The sequence below is a fragment of the Calonectris borealis genome, chromosome 37 (genome assembly GCF_964195595.1).
Source record: "Calonectris borealis chromosome 37, bCalBor7.hap1.2, whole genome shotgun sequence".
Taxonomy (NCBI): domain Eukaryota; kingdom Metazoa; phylum Chordata; class Aves; order Procellariiformes; family Procellariidae; genus Calonectris; species Calonectris borealis.
The window spans coordinates 104,526-120,232 of record NC_134348.1 but is presented as its reverse complement, the minus strand read 5'-3'; the positions used below and the strand labels follow the sequence as shown (position 1 = coordinate 120,232).

At 56.5% G+C, this 15,707-nt stretch overlaps 2 protein-coding genes across 3 annotated transcripts; both read right to left on the bottom strand.

The window, feature by feature from the left end:
- Positions 1 to 11: 11 nt before the first annotated feature.
- On the bottom strand, positions 12 to 7,966 carry CAPN1 (calpain 1). Of its 2 annotated transcripts, XM_075135169.1 has the most exons (22): positions 7,819 to 7,966; positions 6,056 to 6,323; positions 5,801 to 5,870; positions 5,406 to 5,524; positions 4,016 to 4,149; positions 3,766 to 3,934; positions 3,577 to 3,660; positions 3,419 to 3,504; positions 3,265 to 3,339; positions 2,985 to 3,145; positions 2,713 to 2,891; positions 2,623 to 2,634; positions 2,315 to 2,526; positions 2,201 to 2,240; positions 2,062 to 2,127; positions 1,930 to 1,987; positions 1,776 to 1,840; positions 1,575 to 1,643; positions 1,390 to 1,468; positions 1,141 to 1,257; positions 571 to 629; positions 12 to 492 (listed from the first exon to the last, which is right to left on the bottom strand). In XM_075135169.1, exons 2-22 carry the CDS (start codon positions 6,320 to 6,322, stop codon positions 466 to 468), a joined length of 2,148 nt encoding a protein of 715 aa, XP_074991270.1. In that variant the 5' UTR covers position 6,323; positions 7,819 to 7,966; the 3' UTR covers positions 12 to 465. The 2 variants fall into 2 exon arrangements, with proteins under 2 accessions (XP_074991270.1, XP_074991271.1); XM_075135170.1 differs by lacking the exons at positions 2,623 to 2,634; positions 2,713 to 2,891; positions 2,985 to 3,145; ... (7 more) ...; positions 6,056 to 6,323; positions 7,819 to 7,966 and having other exon boundaries at positions 2,434 to 2,523.
- Positions 7,967 to 11,116: 3,150 nt separating this feature from the next.
- Positions 11,117 to 13,079, bottom strand: SPDYC (speedy/RINGO cell cycle regulator family member C). Its single transcript, XM_075135133.1, has 5 exons — positions 12,913 to 13,079; positions 12,710 to 12,768; positions 12,512 to 12,597; positions 12,069 to 12,240; positions 11,117 to 11,371 (listed from the first exon to the last, which is right to left on the bottom strand). Exons 1-5 carry the CDS (start codon positions 13,070 to 13,072, stop codon positions 11,117 to 11,119), a joined length of 732 nt encoding a protein of 243 aa, XP_074991234.1. The 5' UTR covers positions 13,073 to 13,079.
- Between the last annotated feature and the right edge of the window lie 2,628 nt (positions 13,080 to 15,707).

Here is a 15,707-nt window from a genome sequence, read left to right as displayed (position 1 = left end):
TTCTTGTTTGGTTTTTTTTTTTTTTCTCCCTTATTTTTAATTTATACAATTTAAAAAAACACCATTATGGCACCCGGTAGGCAGAAGATCCCTGACTGAGGCACTGGGAAAGAGCGCGGAAGCGAGAGGCGATGGCGGCCGCGTCGGGGGGGGTCCGGAAATCGGATGAGACCCGGTGTCACCCCCGCCCCGGGCTCCTTCGGTAAGAAGAGGCACAAAAACAGTGAGAATTCCCCCCAAAACAGCCGTGCGAGAGGCGAGGAAAGGGGCGTTTCTTTGGCAAAGCGCGGGGGGAGCCCCGTGTCCTGGTTGGGGGTGGCCACAACGCCTTCACCCCCCACCCCCCCACACTCCTTTTATGCTGAAAAAAAAAGACAAAAAAAAAAAAAAAAAAAAGGGAAAAACCGGCGCGGTTCTCGTCGTCGGCTCCCGCCGCGAAGGCACTTGGAGGGCTGGGGGGTCCGGTCAGGCGAACATGGTGAGCTGTAGCCACTGCGGCGGGAGGAGGAGGAGGAGGGTGTGAGGAAGGTGTCGGGGGGGGGGTCAGCCCCACGCAGCCCCCACAGGTACCTGCAGCAAGTCGAAGGTGACGACGCCGTCCTGGTCCACGTCCATCGCTTGGAAAAACCCTGCCCCGAGGGAAATTGGGGGGGAAATGGTGTTTTTTTTTAGTGGGAAAAACAGGGCAGGATTTAAGGGGGAAAGTTGGGAAAAAACAGCAGGTTTTAAGGGCGAAAAGTAGAAAAAAGGGGCAGGATTGAAGGGGAAAAATTGGGAGAAGAAAATTCTGCTAAATCCTGCTTTTCCAACTTTTCCTGTTAAATCCTGCTTTTTTGCACTTTTTAACTGGAAAAAATTGTTTTTTCCAACTTTTCCCCTGAAAACCTGTTGGGTTTTCCAGCTTTCCCCTCAACTCCGGTGGGGTTTTTCCAACTTTTCCATGGAATTCAACCGGAAAAGCTGTTTAAATCTTTTAAACCATTTTAAAACGGTTTTAAAAAAAAAAACAACAGTAAAAGCCTCTTAAAATGGTTTAAATCTCTTAAATCCATTTTTCCAATTTTTTTCCTGTTAAATTATTTGGGAAACGTGGGCGGGATTGGACAAAACGGTGGTTTTTAGGGGTCAAAAGTGACTCACGGAACATGGTCTCCAGGCGCACGAGGCAGCAGACGAAGCTGTCGAAGTCGATGGCCAGGTCGGGCTCGGCGTAGCGGGTGATGATCAGCTCGTGCAGCTTTTTGTTCAATTTATAGCCTTTTTAGGGAAAAAAAAAACCCCACCCCACACTTTCAAACCGCCCCGAGGCGGGTGGGAAGCCAGGGAAATGGGTTAAAACCGAAGCGGTGTTAACGAATGTCGGGGTTAATCGCCGGGGCGGGGCACTACCTGCCGCTTCCAGCGCCATCCGCATCTCGTAGGCGCTCATGCTCCCCGACTTGTCCAGGTCGAACTTGCGGAAAACGGCCTGCGAGCCAACACCCCCACCCCCCCCCCAAAAAAAAAAGGGGTCACCCATGAGGAGAGAGACCCCCAACCCCCCCCGGCGCACCCCAAACCCCCCCCAGACCCACCAGGTAGTTGCGGATTCTGTTCCACAACACGTTGAACTCCACCAGCCCCAGCTTCCCGTTGCCGTCTTTCTACGGGGTGGGAGGGGGTTAAGGAAAGCGGGAGGGGTCTTGGGGGGGCGGTTTGGGGGTGCAAACCCCCCCCTCGGGGGGCAGCGGGGTCCCCCCAAAAATAAAAAGCCCATCGCCGGCGGTGGAGGATACATCCATGAGGTTGACCATGCTGCGGCAGGACTCCGTGCTGAAGCCTTTGGTCCGGAGGTCTTTATCTGCCAAGAATCCGGTCGTTATTCGCGTTAACGAGTTAAACGACAATTAAGGGGGTGGGAGTTCACGGTGAACCCCAAAATCGGCTCACGTTTGCCGATGATGCGGTTGAGGATGGTCTGGAGCTCCGCGACGCTGATCTCCATGTCCTACGGGAGGGAGAAGACGCGGTGTTCTCCGGCGGTCCCCTGCCACCCGCCGCCGGTGCCGGCGCCCGCCTTACCGCCCCCGCCAGCTGCTTGAAGAGCTGCTTGAAGTTGTCATCGATTTGGCTTTCGGAGAGCACTTTCTGAGGGAAAAAACGGCTGTTTTGGTAAAAAGGTGACGCCTCGGCACCCTATGGCGTCGTCCACCACCCTCACCTCATCTGGGAGCGTCGCCTGGATCTTGTCATCCATCTCCCTGCGGAAATAACAAAGGAGAGTCCAGCCTCAAGAGTCGCCGGGGATCGTTAGCGCTAACGAGGCGTCTCTTACTCGGTGCCGGCTTTCTTCTCGGAGAAGACGCGGAGAACGAAGTCTCCTTCCTTGTTGGGTTCGAAGGTGGAGGGCACCACGATGTACTCCCCCGGCGGCAGCCGGAAGCGGGTGCTCACCTCCCGCAGGTTGATGAACTGCTCCGAGCGGGCGCGCGAGGCGTTGGCCAGGAAGAAATCCCGCTTCAGGTGGACGCCCGATTTCCCCACGTGCTGTAAAACCCCCCGAAAAACACCTTCCGTCTTTCCCGCTTCAGCGGTAACGGCGCGGTAACGGCGACGTCATCGCCGCCGGCGAGTTGTACCCACCTCGGGGGGAACCTGTAGGGAGGAGGAGAGGAGAGGTGAGGGCGCGCGGCGGCGGCGGCGGCGCCGGGCGACGCCGGGCAACGCCGTTACCTCGTAGACGGCGAATCCGATGGTCTCCATGTCCTTGCCGTAGCGGCGCTCGCGGCGCCGGTGCTTCTGCATCAGCGCCAGCAGGAAGCTGCAGCCGGGCTCGCGCCCGCCGCCCCCGTCCCCGTCGTCGTCCACCTCCTCCAGCTGGATCTTAAACTGCGGGTTTATCCAGAAAGTGGCTGGGGAAAGGGAAAAAAAAAGGCAAAAAGAGGTGAAATCGATGTCAAAAACAGCGTTTTTGAGGTGTAACTCCCCCCGCCAGCGGCGCCTACCGGGGTAGTTCCTACAACCGCCGGCCGTGCTGCCGCGCCGCCACGTCCCGTCGTAGAGCCGCGTGTTCCACTTGCGGAATTTGCGGGATTGGAGAGCGTCCGGGGTGAGGTTACAGATCTCCAGGCGGGTGAATTCCCGGAGGAAATCCCGGAAGGACATCCTGGAGGAAGAGGAAGCGCCGAAGGTCGGGAGTGGAAGTTTTCCCTCTTTTCCTGGCGCAAAAAAAAAAAAGCCGGGAAAAGGGTTTTTTTTTTTTTTCTTAAATCCCGCTTCGCTTACCAAAATTCACCGTCCTCCATTTTCACCATCAGCTGCTGCCTCAGCGCCGGCTCCACCGCGTTCCACTCGGATGAGCTGCGGGCGGCAAACGGATCTCACCCCTGGGGCCGAGCCGCTTCGTTAATTAACGCTAACGAAGCCGCGTGGTCCTCACCTGTCGCTCCAGGGCCCCGTCCACTCCACTTCTCCCCAGGGATTGCGCATACGGATCAGGCCCAGGGATTGCCCGCGGTAGTTGACCTGCGAACGGCGCCGTCAGGGCTGGTGACCCAAAAAGTGCCGTTTTCTCCCCAAAGCGGTGTCGTCTCTCACCTGCTTGGCTCCCGTCACCGAGTACGCGTGTCCCTTCACCAGCTTCTTGAACGTCACCGCCTCCATGTCGAAGGCGCTCGTTATCTGCGACAAAACGAGACGCGTTAACGACCTGCCCCGTCTTTTTTTTAAAAAAAAAAAAACAAACCCCAAAAATCTTCTTTTTTAACCCAAAAAAAGCTCCCTCACGTCGATGGAGCAGCCGAGCAGGGAACCGCGCTCCAGCGCCTTGAGGATGATCTGGTAGAGATCGCCGGGGGGCCTGCGCAGGTCGTACCACTCCGTCACGCCGCCGGTGAAGTCCTCGAACCCCTCCGAGGTGCTGCCGCCCGCCAGCGCCTCGTAGCAGCCGTTCACCCTGGCAGGAGATTTGACCGTTTTGGGGGTTTTTCGCCCCAAAACGAAGAAGGGGAACGGGGGCGGGGGGGTGACGGCGTACTTGGCGTAGGCTTTCTCCAGCAAGGCGCTCCAGAACTCGGAGCCCTCGGCGGAGTGGACGAAGAGCAGCTTGCCGTCTTTGGTGGGCAGGTAGTCGTCCACCACCACGTCCAGCCACTCGCCGAATTGCCAAATCTGGGGGGGGGGGAGAGGAGGAGGAGGCGAGGCCGAAGATAAAACACCCCCCCCCCTCTTTTTATCCGGGGAAGTGGTGTTTTGGGGAGAAAAGACCCGTTTTTGGGTGCCACCAGCGCACGTCTGGCAGGGGGATGGCGGCGGCAGCGGTGTGCCGGGAGGCGAAGGCGGCGGCCGTTTGGTGGTGGAAAGCGCCCGATTTGCCTTCAAAATGGTGGGGGGAGACCCCCGAAATGGTGGGGGGAGCCCCAAAATGGTGGGGGGAGCCCCAAAATGGTGGGGGGGTCCCCAAAATGGAAAGGGGGGGAGGCCACCAAATGGTGGAGGGAGACCCCCAAAATGGTGGGGGGAGCCCCAAAATGGTGTGGGGAGCCCCAAAATGGAAGGGGGGGAGCCCCCATAATGGTGGGGAGGTCCCCAAAATGGTGGGGGGGTCTGCAAAATGGGGGGGTGTCCCCAAAATGGTGGGGGGAGCCCCAAAATGGTGAGGGGAGCCCCAAAATGGAAGTGGGGAGCCCCCATAATGGTGGGGAGTCCCCAAAATGGTGGGGGGTCTCCAAAATGGTGGAGGGAGACCCCCAAAATGGTGGGGGGAGCCCCAAAATGGAAGGGGGGGAGCCCCAAACATGGTGGGGAGGTCGCCAAAATGGTGGGGGGGTCCCCAAAATGGAAAGGGGGGGAGCCCCCCAAATGGTGGTGGGAGTCTCCAAAATGGTGAGGGGAGCCCCAAAATGGTGGTGGGGGTCCCCAAAATGGTGCAGGGAGCCCCCAAAATGGTGGTGGGGTCCCCAAAATGGTGGGGGGGTTCCCCAAAATGGAAGGGCGGGAGCCCCAAACATGGTGGGGAGGTCCCCAAAATGGTGGTGGGAGTCTCCAAAATGGTGAGGGAAGCCCCAAAATGGTGGTGGGGGTCCCCAAAATGGTGGGGAGGTCCCCAAAATGGTGGTGGGAGTCTCCAAAATGGTCAGGGGAGCCCCAAAATGATGGGGGGAGCCCTCAAAATGGTGGAGGGAGACTCCCAAAATGGTGGGGGGGTCCCCAAAATGGTGGCAAGGTCCCCAAAATGGTGGGGGGAGCCCTCAAAATGGTGGGGGGGAGCCCCAAAATGGTGAGAGGGTCCCCAAAATGGTGGAGGCAGACCCCCAAAATGGTGGTGGGGTCCCCAAAATGATCAGGGGAGCCCCAAAATGGTGGGGGGCTCCCCAAAATGGTGGGGGGGAGCCCCAAAATGGTGGGGGGTGGTTTAAGGCTCTCACCTGGAAGTGGAAGATGCCGGCGTAGCCGTGCTGGAAGCTCTGCCCGTGCGGCACCACGCGGTGCAGGATGGTTTCGTTGAGCGTGAGGGAGGCGATGGCCGCCAGCAGCCAGCAGTCACCTGCGGGCACCGGTTTCGTCTCAGTTTTGGGGTAAAAAAGGCAATTTTCCGGTCACTCGACACCCGCCTATAGGTTTTTTTTACGCTCCGCGGGGGTTCAGGGGGGAAGCCGCGGCGGGCTCTGCCGCAACCCGCCGGTTCGGACCCACCGCCGGCGGTGCGCAAACGAGCCTCGATTCGGCGAAACCGACCCCAAAAATCTCCGCTTTGAAGCAAAAAAAAAAAAAAAAAATAAATAGAAAAACCGGGAAAAGCGAACGCGTCGGCGCTCCCTACCCAGCGCTCCCTGGCAGATGTCGGTGCGCGTGGCCCCGTCCACGATGAACTGCGGGCGCTGACACAGCTCCTGCGGGGAAAACGCCCCCGATTCAGTCACCAAAATTCACCGAAACCACCAAAATTTGGATATTTACATTTTTGCCGCGGTAACGACCGTCGATTCCACCGAGGGAATTCAAACCCAACCGGCAAGCCGGGCGCTCCCCTCCGAAGGCGGTTAATTAACGCCCCATCGTTAACACCCCAGCTCACCGTTGGCCTCTTCCATTGGACGCCGTGGGTTTTGGCGGTGCCGGGGCCGAGCTCGCGGAAGCCGAGGGAAGCGGGAGCCGGCGGGAAGGTTTGGTCGCGGAAGAGGGTTCCGGAACGCCGGCATTCCTCCACCAACCGCCCGTAGTCCTGCCCCAGGTACCGCACCGCGTTCTCGTGCTGACCCAACCCCAACGCCTTCGCCCGTTGCCGTTGCACCTGCGCCGAAACGCCGGTGCAGTACACCGGTACGATCGGTTCCTCCGCCATCCTGGGGAGAAAAGATGGGAAATTAGTAAAAAAGAAGGGGAAAAAACGAGCGTTAAAAGTCACGTTTCCGCCTAATTTTCCTCCTCGCCGACGCCGCGGTTGGCACCGCTACCGTGTGCCGCGGCGGCTACGCTCTCCCTCGCGCCACGACCAAGTCGGGGAGCACCTCGTGCCCCCTCTTAATTAAATCAGGGGGAGGATAATGAGTGCAGTTAAAGGCATCTCTCGTTAGCGGGGAATCTAACAATGAGTAATTAGCGCAGCCTCGTTGGGGGGGGGGCTCAGCCTGAAAGGGAAGCGGGGGGACACGGGGGCTTTTTCGAGCCGCGTACCCCAACCCTGCGGGGCATTTTGGGGGGATTTGGGGATTTTGGGGGGTTTGGGGTCTGCTTTAGGATCCCCAGTGCGAGCAGCTTGAAAGAAAAAGGGGGGATTCTGCCCCAAAAAAACCCCACAGTTGGGTTTTATTAAACCCGAGCGCCGATTACGATCTGGCGGAGATCTTATTTTTGGGGTGGAGATCTTATTCTGGGGCAAAAATGCTAAAAAACCCCGTAATTTCCCCAAAATTGGTGTCCTGGCTGGGCCGCACGGGGTTGGGGGCGATTGGGGTGATTTTGGTGAACTCGGCGTGCCGCCGGTTTAGGGTGAAAAGAGGCAATTAAGGGGGCAGGGAAGCCCTCCCACCCTCGCCGCCTCCTGCGGCAGCTGCTCGCTGCCTGTAACCCGAGCGGGCCCAAAATAGTTGGGTTTAACCTCGAAATGGCCCCGTGGTAATAAAAAAAAAGACAATTACGGCACCGGGCAGCCCCAAACGCTGACAAAACGAGGGGAAACGGCCCCAAAACAGGTCCTGCAAGTTGCCGTGTGTGTCACAGCCGCTCCCCGCCAGCGCAGCCCCGAGCAACGCTGCCAGGCCCGTGTTAAACCCGTAAAGGCCTTGATTAAGCATGGGGGAGCTTAATTAAGCATTGGGGAGCTTAATTAAGCATCGGGGAGCTTAATTAGGCACTAATTAGAGCCGCTGAGGGAGCGACAAAAAGGTGACGCTGACGTTGGCAGCGCAGCCCCCCACGAGTGCGGCCGAACACGGGGGGTTTCTGTCACCCCAAAGCCCGGCGCGGCCCTGGGAGGGGGTCAGGGACACCCTAAAAACAGGGATTATGCCCCAAAAAAAGCACAAATTGTCCCCAAAATGAGGGTTGGGGGATGGGGAGAGTCTTTAACCCACCCCCCCCACCCCGAGCAGCTTTTTGGGGCACGCTCGAGGCCTAGCTCACAGGGCGCTCCGCTGCGTTAGGGATCCTGTTCCTCCGCCCCGTTAACGAGTTTCCCCGTTAACGAGGTTCTAGTTAACGAGTTTCCTCGTTAACGGGGTGTCCCCCCCTTGCACGCCTGTGCCCTGGGGGCCCCTCCCTTTCCCCGCACCCCCCCCAGAGAGAGCGGGAGCCATTTGCCCCCCCCCCCAGCGATGAGCCCCCCCCCCCCCCACATACACTTTTTGGATAAACGGGACAGAAATCGCCTTTTTTCACCCCGTTTCCAGGAGGGCAGCGGGTACCCGGCGCCCCGGCAGGTGCCGTGGGGCGAAAGCTCGGCCCGGCGGCGGCGGCACCTCAGCGGCCGCTTCCCCCTCCCGTCGCGCTGGGAAGAAAACACCACAGAAAATGAGAAAAAAAACAGCGAAAACCGCTAAATTTGGAGTAAAACCATAAAAAACCACCCCCAAAAATCCCCCGTTCCCCCCCCCCGAGGCAGATTTAATCCCCAAAAAACTCTTTCCTGGTTAAAACGGGGCTCGGTTGCGGGGCTCAGGAGCCCCCCCACCCCCCTCCAAGCCCTTCCCGGCTCTGAGAACAGAGAAAAATGGGTCAAAATGATGGTTTTTGCCCATTTTCCCTGTTTTTAACCCCGATCCAGCGCCGCGGGGAGTTGTATAAGTTGAGGAGAGGGGAAGCGCCTCCCGCCCCGTCACCCTGCTGCCGGGCACCCAGGGGGGCTGTCACCTCCCGGGGGGACGCGGGGACGTACCTCGCTGGGGGGGGGTGGGGGGGTGGCGCTCCCAAACTCGCCGCTTTTGGGTAAAATAAGGAAAAAAAAAAAAAAAAAAAGAAATATATGAAGTGTTCCTTAAGCAGGAAGGCGAGGCCGGGCTGAACCCCCCGCCCGCCCCCGCCGAGACTCCTCCCTGCGCTGCTCCTCCCTCGGAGGCTGTCGGGAGGGAAAATGGGGTAAAAGTGAGGGATTTTGGGGGTGGGGGGGGACCCCAAGGTGTTTCTGGGGCCGTTTCTGAGCTTTTTGGGTCCGTCGTCCTCCTGCGGCTGCAGGTTTTTCGCCGCATTGCAACGGGCGCTGGTGGCCGCAGGGCCCGAGGAGGGGGAACGGGGCTGTGGGCTGGGCGGTGCCGCAGGCAACACGCGTGTGCGGAGGGCTGGACACGCACGGGACACGCGTGTGCACAAGCAGGACACGGATGGGATGTGTGTGTGCAGAGGGCTGGGACACGCGTGGGACATGTGCAGAGGTCGGGGACACGTGTGTAGAGGGTTGGGACATACATGGGACATGCATGTATCTGTAGAGGGCTGGGACACACACAGGACACGCATGTATAGAGGGCTGGGACACACGTGGGACATGTGTGTAGAGGTCTGGGACACGTGGGGGATGTGTGCAGACAATGGGGACACGCACGTGTAGAGGGCTGGGACACACGTGGGACATGTGTGCAAAGGGAACACATGGGAACACGTGTGTAGAGGACTGAGACGCACACAGGACACACGTGTAGAGGTCTGGGACACGCGTGGGACGTGTGCAGAGGATGGGGATGCACGTGTGTAGAGGGCTGGGACACACATGGGACACGCGTGTGTAGAGAGCTGGGACACACGTGGGATGTGTGTGCAGAGGGCGGGGACACATGAGGACACGCGTGTAAAGGGCTGGTACATGCGTGGGACACGTGTGTAGAGGGCTGGGACACATGGGGACACACATGAGACGTGTGCAGAGGTCTGGGACACGCGAGTTGTGTATGCAGAGCACTAGAACACACGTGGGACACATGTAAAGGGCTGTGACACACATGGGATGTGTGTGTAGAAGGCTGGAACATGCATGGGACACGTGCAGAGAGTTGGGACGTGTGTGGACACACGTAGAGGGCTGGGACACGTATGCAGAGGGCTGGACATACACGGGACATGTGTGCACACAACCAGGACACACGGGGGATGTGGGTGTGCGAGAGCTGGGACACACATGGGACGCGTGCGCATGGGGTCAGGACACACGTGTGGAGAGCACGGTGTGGAACATACGTGTGCCAGGGTATGTGCGGGACACGTGTGCGCAGAGTGAGGACACAGGGCACATACGTGTGCAGGGGGCTGGACACGTGTGCAGCGTGAGGAGACAGGGCACATACGTGTGCAGAGGGCTGGGACACGTGTGTGCAGGGCAAGAACACACACGGCACATACGTGTGCAGGGGGCTGGACACGTGTGCACAGGGCGAGGCACATACGTGTGCAGAGGGCTGGGACATGTGTGTGCAGGGCAAGGACACAGGGCACATACGTGTGCAGGGGGCTGGACACGTGTGCACAGGGCGAGGCACATACGTGTGCAGAGGGCTGGTCACGTGCACACAGGGCAAGGACACACAGGACACACACGTGTGCAGAGGGCTGGACACGTGTGCGCAGCGTGAGGAGACACAGGGCACATACGTGTGTATGGGGCTGGGGTACGTGTGCGCAGAGTGACGACACACAGGGCACATACGTGTGCAGGGGGCTGGACATGTGTGCACAGGGCGAGGCACATACGTGTGCAGGGGGCTGGACACGTGCACACAGGGCAAGGACACACAGGGCACATACGTGTGCAGGGGGCTGGACACGTGTGCGCAGGGCGAGGACACAGGGCACATACGTGTGCAGGGGGCTGGACACGTGTGCGCAGAGTGAGGACACAGGGCACATACGTGTGCAGGGGGCTGGGGTACGTGTGCACAGGACAAGAACACACAAGGAACACACGTGCAGGGGGCTTGAACACCCCAGCACACACGTGCAGAAGACTTGCACACGTGTGTGACGTGTGCAGAGGGCCAGAACACGGGTGTGACACGCGTGAGGCCGCCGCCCCTACCTGAGCCCGCGGGATGGGTGCCTCCGCCCTCGGCTCCGGAGCTCTGGGGAGAGAGAGGGGGCGCCAGGTTGGGGGGTGCAGGGGGGAGCCCCCCCACATCACCCCACTTTGGGCCCCCCCCCCCCCCCCCAAAACGAGCCCCCTCACCGCAAACCTTTTTTTTTAATTTATTTTTTTTCTTTTTCCCCCCATTTTCCACACGCAAAAAAAAACCACAGAGTGATTTTTTTTTAATACTTCACGTTGCCCGTTTTCCCCTCTTTTTGCATGAAAATGGGGAGGCGGGAGGGTGCTGGGAGGGTCTGGGTGTCACCCCCCCACCCTTCGGCCTCACCGCGGAGGGAGAGCGACGAGTTTTGGGGCTAAAAATGGGAAAAGTATGGGGCGATGGGTAGAAAACAAGCGATTTTGGGCAATTTTTATCAACTGGGGTTATAAATAAGGGGAAAAACGGGACAAAATGGGGAAAATAACCAAAAGTTGGCACTGCAGAAACGAGCGGTTCAGCTCCGCCGTGAGCGAAGGTGGATTTTGAGTTAAAAACCCCCAATATTCGCTACGAAAAAAAAAGTGCGTTCAGGGCGTGACCCAATTTTGGCCAATTTCAGCCCCAATTTTTTTTTTTTTGGTGTGAATTCAGTGGGTTTTGGCGCAACGGGGGAGCAGGGCGGCGCTCCGGCGCGGCCGCAGGATGAAGACGTCGCGCGCCCAGGCGGCGGCATCTTCATCATCTTCCTCCTCCTCCTCCTGAGGGCGGGGGGCGGCGGGCGGGGCGCGGGCGCAGCGCAGGCAGGTGGGGGGCTGGGGGGGGCGGGGGGCGCGGGTGGCCCCGCTGTGGTGGGGGGGGCGCTCCCGCAGCCAGGCCCAGTGCCGGGGCTCCGTCGCCATCACCTGCCGGTCAAAAACACCCCCATTTTTTGGGGTCGAACCCCGAATTTTTGGGGCTAACCCTCCCCCCAGTTTGGGGGGGGCTAAAACTCCCCCCAGCAGCATTTTGGGGGGGACTAAAAAAACACAGACCCCTCATTTTTTTGGGGGGGACTAAAAAACACAGACTGCCCCCCCTTTTTGGGGGGGACTAACAAAAACAGACTCCCCCCATTTTTGGGGCTTAGTCCCCCCACAATTTTGGGGCTAAAATGCTGCATTTTGGGGCTTAGACCCCCCCAACAATTTTGGGGCTAAACCACTGCATTTTGGGGCTTAGATCCCCCAACAATTTTGGGGCTAAAACACTGCATTTTGGGGCTTAGACTGCCTGCAATTTTGGGGCTAAACTGCTGCATTTTGGGGCTAAAAAGCATCTTGGTGTTAAACACCCCCTGCCAGGGGGTGCAACCTGCCTGACCCCAAAATCCCGCTAATTAACCTTAAAAAACAAAACAAAAAAAAAGCCATTTTCAGCAGAACCAGACATTTTTCAGCAGGGAAAGCGGCGGCAGTGAAAATTTCAAATTTCATTTCTTTTGGTTCTCGCCACCTTTTGGGGGGGGGGGGGTGTCTCTAAGGATTTTTTGGAGGGGGGGGATTATTTTTTTGGGGTGAGATTATGGGGTTTTGGGTGCGTTTTGGCGGGCGCGGCACCGACCTCCTCGCAGCAGTGGCGGCTGACGGCCGCCCGGTAGCTCATCCGGGCCCAGAGGCGGTCGCGGCGACGGAGGAATCGGGGGAAGAGCCGGCGCCAGCGGCGGCCCAGCGCCCAGGGGAAGATCTGGTACTTGTGCTCCTCCTCATCCTCCTCCATGTCATTCGCCAGGTACCTGCGGGGGGAAATTGAGGTGAATTCAAGGGATTTTGGGCAATTTAGCTGGCGGGGATAACGGGAAGAGGATGAGGCAGCTTGGGGAGCTCTGTGACGGCGTGGGTTTGGGGTTTAACCCCCTTCGGGGAGATTTAACGGCGTCATTAGAGCCGCGCTCCGTTAGCGAGAGCTCTGGAGAAGCATCGTTAGAGCCCCCCCCGCTTTGTTAACGAGCGGACGGCATCATTAGAGCCCCTGCTTCGTTAGCGAGGTCATCGCGGGGTACGTACAGGGCGGTGAAGAGGTTGATGCGGGTGTACTCGCTGGTGGGCAGGCCGGCGCGCTTGAAGTACGTCAACACCATTGCCAGCAGGTACTGGGAAATGAGGAAAAAAACAGCGATTTTGGACAAAAAAAACCCTTACATTCAGCGAAAAAGATGTTATTTTCTTGAGAAATAATAAGACACTGTTTTTTGAAGGACTAACCTTATCAGAAATCCTGCAGCAGACGTCCGTCGACAGGAATTCCTGCACCACGTCGTCTTCTTGAAGAGAAGAAAACGTTATTACACGAAAATAATTTTTGGGGGAAAAACCTCCCGGTTTGGGGGTTTTTAATAACGCGAGGGATTTGGGTTTTTCCCCCGTTTTTACAGGATTTCAGTGGTTTCGCGGCCGTCGGCTCTTACCCAGCAGCCTGAAGAAGGCTTCTCGCTCGGGGCGGTGCAGGTGGAGGCTCCGGGGGATGCTGGCGGGGTTGGGGGGCTGCCCGCCAGCCCCCCAAGTCCGGGAGCCACCGGGGAGGGGTCTCTCGTCGCCCGGGGGGGCTGGTGAGGGGGGGGGCTTCATGGAGGTGGGGGGGCTGGCCTGAGGGAGAGGGGGGTGGTGGGGGAATGGCCCAAAGCCCCCCCAAAACCCGAGCGAGCCTTTAATCCCCCCAAAAAGCTTCAAGTGCCCCCAAAGGTGTCAGGACCCCCCCAAAACCAGACCAACCCTTTAACCACCCAAAAGCCCCCCCAAAACCAGACCAGCCGTCCCAGTCCCCCCCAAAAAAACCAGACCAAAGACCCCAAAGCCCCCCCAAATCAGACCAAACCTTTAACTCCCCCAAAAGCCCCAAGCCCCCCAAAATCAGACCAAATGCCCCAAAGGCCCCCAAAATCAGATCAAGCCTTTAACCCCCCCAAAACCAGACCAACTGCCCCAAAGCCCCCCAAGAAACACAGAGCAGCCATTCAAACACCCCAGAGCCCCCCAAAACCAGACCAACCCTTCAACCCCCCAAAGCCCCAAGCCCCCCAAAACAAGACCGAGCCTTTAACACCCCAAAACACCTTAAAGCCCCCCAAAACTTGAGCAATTCAAACACTCCAAGTCCCCTCCAAGAACAGACCAACCGTTCAAAAACCACAACCCGCCCCAAAATCCCAGATAAACCCCCCAAAACTGACCAAGCACCCCAGATCTCCACTAAAAAGCTCCAAATCCCCCCCTAAAAACACAGATGAACCATTCAAACACCCCAAAAAGCTCCAAATCCCCCCCAAAACCAGACCCCTCATTCAAGCCAAACGACACAAAAGCAAAATCCCAAGCAGCATCTCACACCCCAACGCAAAATGTAGTTTCTAAAGGGCTCATTTTACCCCAAACCTGCTTTTTTTCAGCAGTTTTGAGCATCAGGCACTGCCGGTTTTACCCACACCACTGTCCCCAATCAAGGCAAGGTCATTAGCGAGAAATAACGAAGCAGGGCAGCCCCTCTGCACCCCAACTTGCTCCTGGAACCATCCCAACCGCTGCGCCAAAAACCCACCATTTTAAGGCTCTGGAGCCCTTTTCAGCCACTTCTGAGCTCTTCAGACTGCAAAAATTTAGGGTTTTAAATTTGTTTTTTTTTTTTTAAAAATCAGGAGTAATTGTGGCTGAGGGGAATATGTAAATCAGCTGCTACCGGTTTTTCGTGGAATAACGAGGGCTTCATCCCCAGGGAAGCCTCAGGTTGGGAGTGACAGTGCTGACCTGATTTTCTCCACCTATTTGCTATTTTAAGTAAGTAATTTTAGGGTAAAATAATAGGTATAAAGACAAAAAATGCCTCACATTTTGATGAGCTCAGGTTTAACTCATTCTTATCCGCTTGTGCCACAGGAACGGTGCAGAAATTCCCTCCTCCGGCCCCAAAACAGGGTGAAATAAACTGCTGTCTGGTTTACCAACGCAAAAAAATGTAATTTTTTCTTTTTAATTTAAATTTTTCTTGAATTAATATTTTCTAGTAAGATCTAGGGCCCTGAATTTTGCCTTCTGCTGCCAAAACACCGCACCAACCCCCCCAAGCAGCATCTCAACACGCTGCGCTCACACCTCAATTTCCTTGCTCCCCTCTATTTACCAATTTGGGTTCTTTTTTCCCCAATATTTCATCACTTTTTGCATTATTTAAGCAGCCGCACGAGGAGAAAGGAGTTTGAGAGCCGCCTGCTCCACACCTTGCAGGGGGAAGGGACACGGAGAGCATCCAGCCGAAATCTTGCCATCAGCCCCCCCTGCGATACTCTTTAAAAAGCCCTGAAATACCTCAAAAAACACCTGCTGGGAAACTTAAACCTGTAGTTGGCAGAAAAAGGACCTTTTTTAATTAAAAAAAGACAAGTGGTATTCCTGGTTTAGAAATCCAAGCTGCTTTGAAAGGGTTGGAGATGGGGGAGCAGCAGCTGAGCTGCCCCAAAATAGATATTTTCTAGTGAAAATAAAAGATAGATACTGGCTTAAAATAAAAGATAGATACTCGCTTAAAATAAAAGCTACTCGCACCATGGGAGGTTTTGATATATTTGAAAAATTTTTTTATACCTTCTATGGGGTTGAAATGCTGAAAAGGGTAAAAAAAACCCCAATAAATAAAGCAATTTACGAGTAGAATAGCTTTTGTCTCAGTGAAAGGAGTACTAAAGACAACAGATTTACCCTCACAAAAATAAAACAACGCTTATTCTCAATAAAAAGCCAAAAACCACCTTGATTTTGCAGGTTTTATTACCACTCCCCAGCACCCAACCCCAAACCAACCAGCACCACAGGGAGAAGGGACACGTCTCCTCCCCACAGCTGCTCCACAACCACCCTGAAAACTACTGAGAAAATAATAAAATCCTTTTTTATTTCTCCTTTCAGGGCACTTTGGTAGGATTACCATCACCCAGCCACCAAGGCACAGCTTGCCACCTCCTTGGGACACGAAAAAAAACACCATTTTCCTCAAAAACCACCATTAATTATAAGAAAAAGAGCATTTTTTACTCCTGTATTAGTGCATTCTCTTGTTCAGAACAGTTTATTTGTGCTCAGGGACACCAAAATTTGACTTTAACGAGGTAAGAGGGGTATAAGTCTCCTCTCTCTCCCGCCTCAGAGGACTCTGCAAGCAAATAGAAGAACACTTAAAGGGCTGCACTTGCTTCCTCTCCTTTGATCCCAAGGC

Excerpts from the sequence above, each read along its gene's own strand:
- CAPN1 (XM_075135169.1), bottom strand. The coding sequence starts at position 6,322 with ATGGCGGAGGAACCGATCGTACCGGTGTACTGCACCGGCGTTTCGGCG. Across the intron at positions 1,258-1,389 it reads GATGGCGCTGGAAGCGGCAG|GCTATAAATTGAACAAAAAG; the intron begins GTAGTGCCCCGC and ends TTCCCTAAAAAG. Across the intron at positions 493-570 it reads TCACCTTCGACTTGCTGCAG|TGGCTACAGCTCACCATGTT; the intron begins GTACCTGTGGGG and ends CTCCCGCCGCAG.
- SPDYC (XM_075135133.1), bottom strand. The coding sequence starts at position 13,072 with ATGAAGCCCCCCCCCTCACCAGCCCCCCCGGGCGACGAGAGACCCCTC. Across the intron at positions 12,769-12,912 it reads AGCCTTCTTCAGGCTGCTGG|AAGACGACGTGGTGCAGGAA; the intron begins GTAAGAGCCGAC and ends CTTCTCTTCAAG. Across the intron at positions 11,372-12,068 it reads GCCGCCACTGCTGCGAGGAG|GTGATGGCGACGGAGCCCCG; the intron begins GTCGGTGCCGCG and ends TTTGACCGGCAG.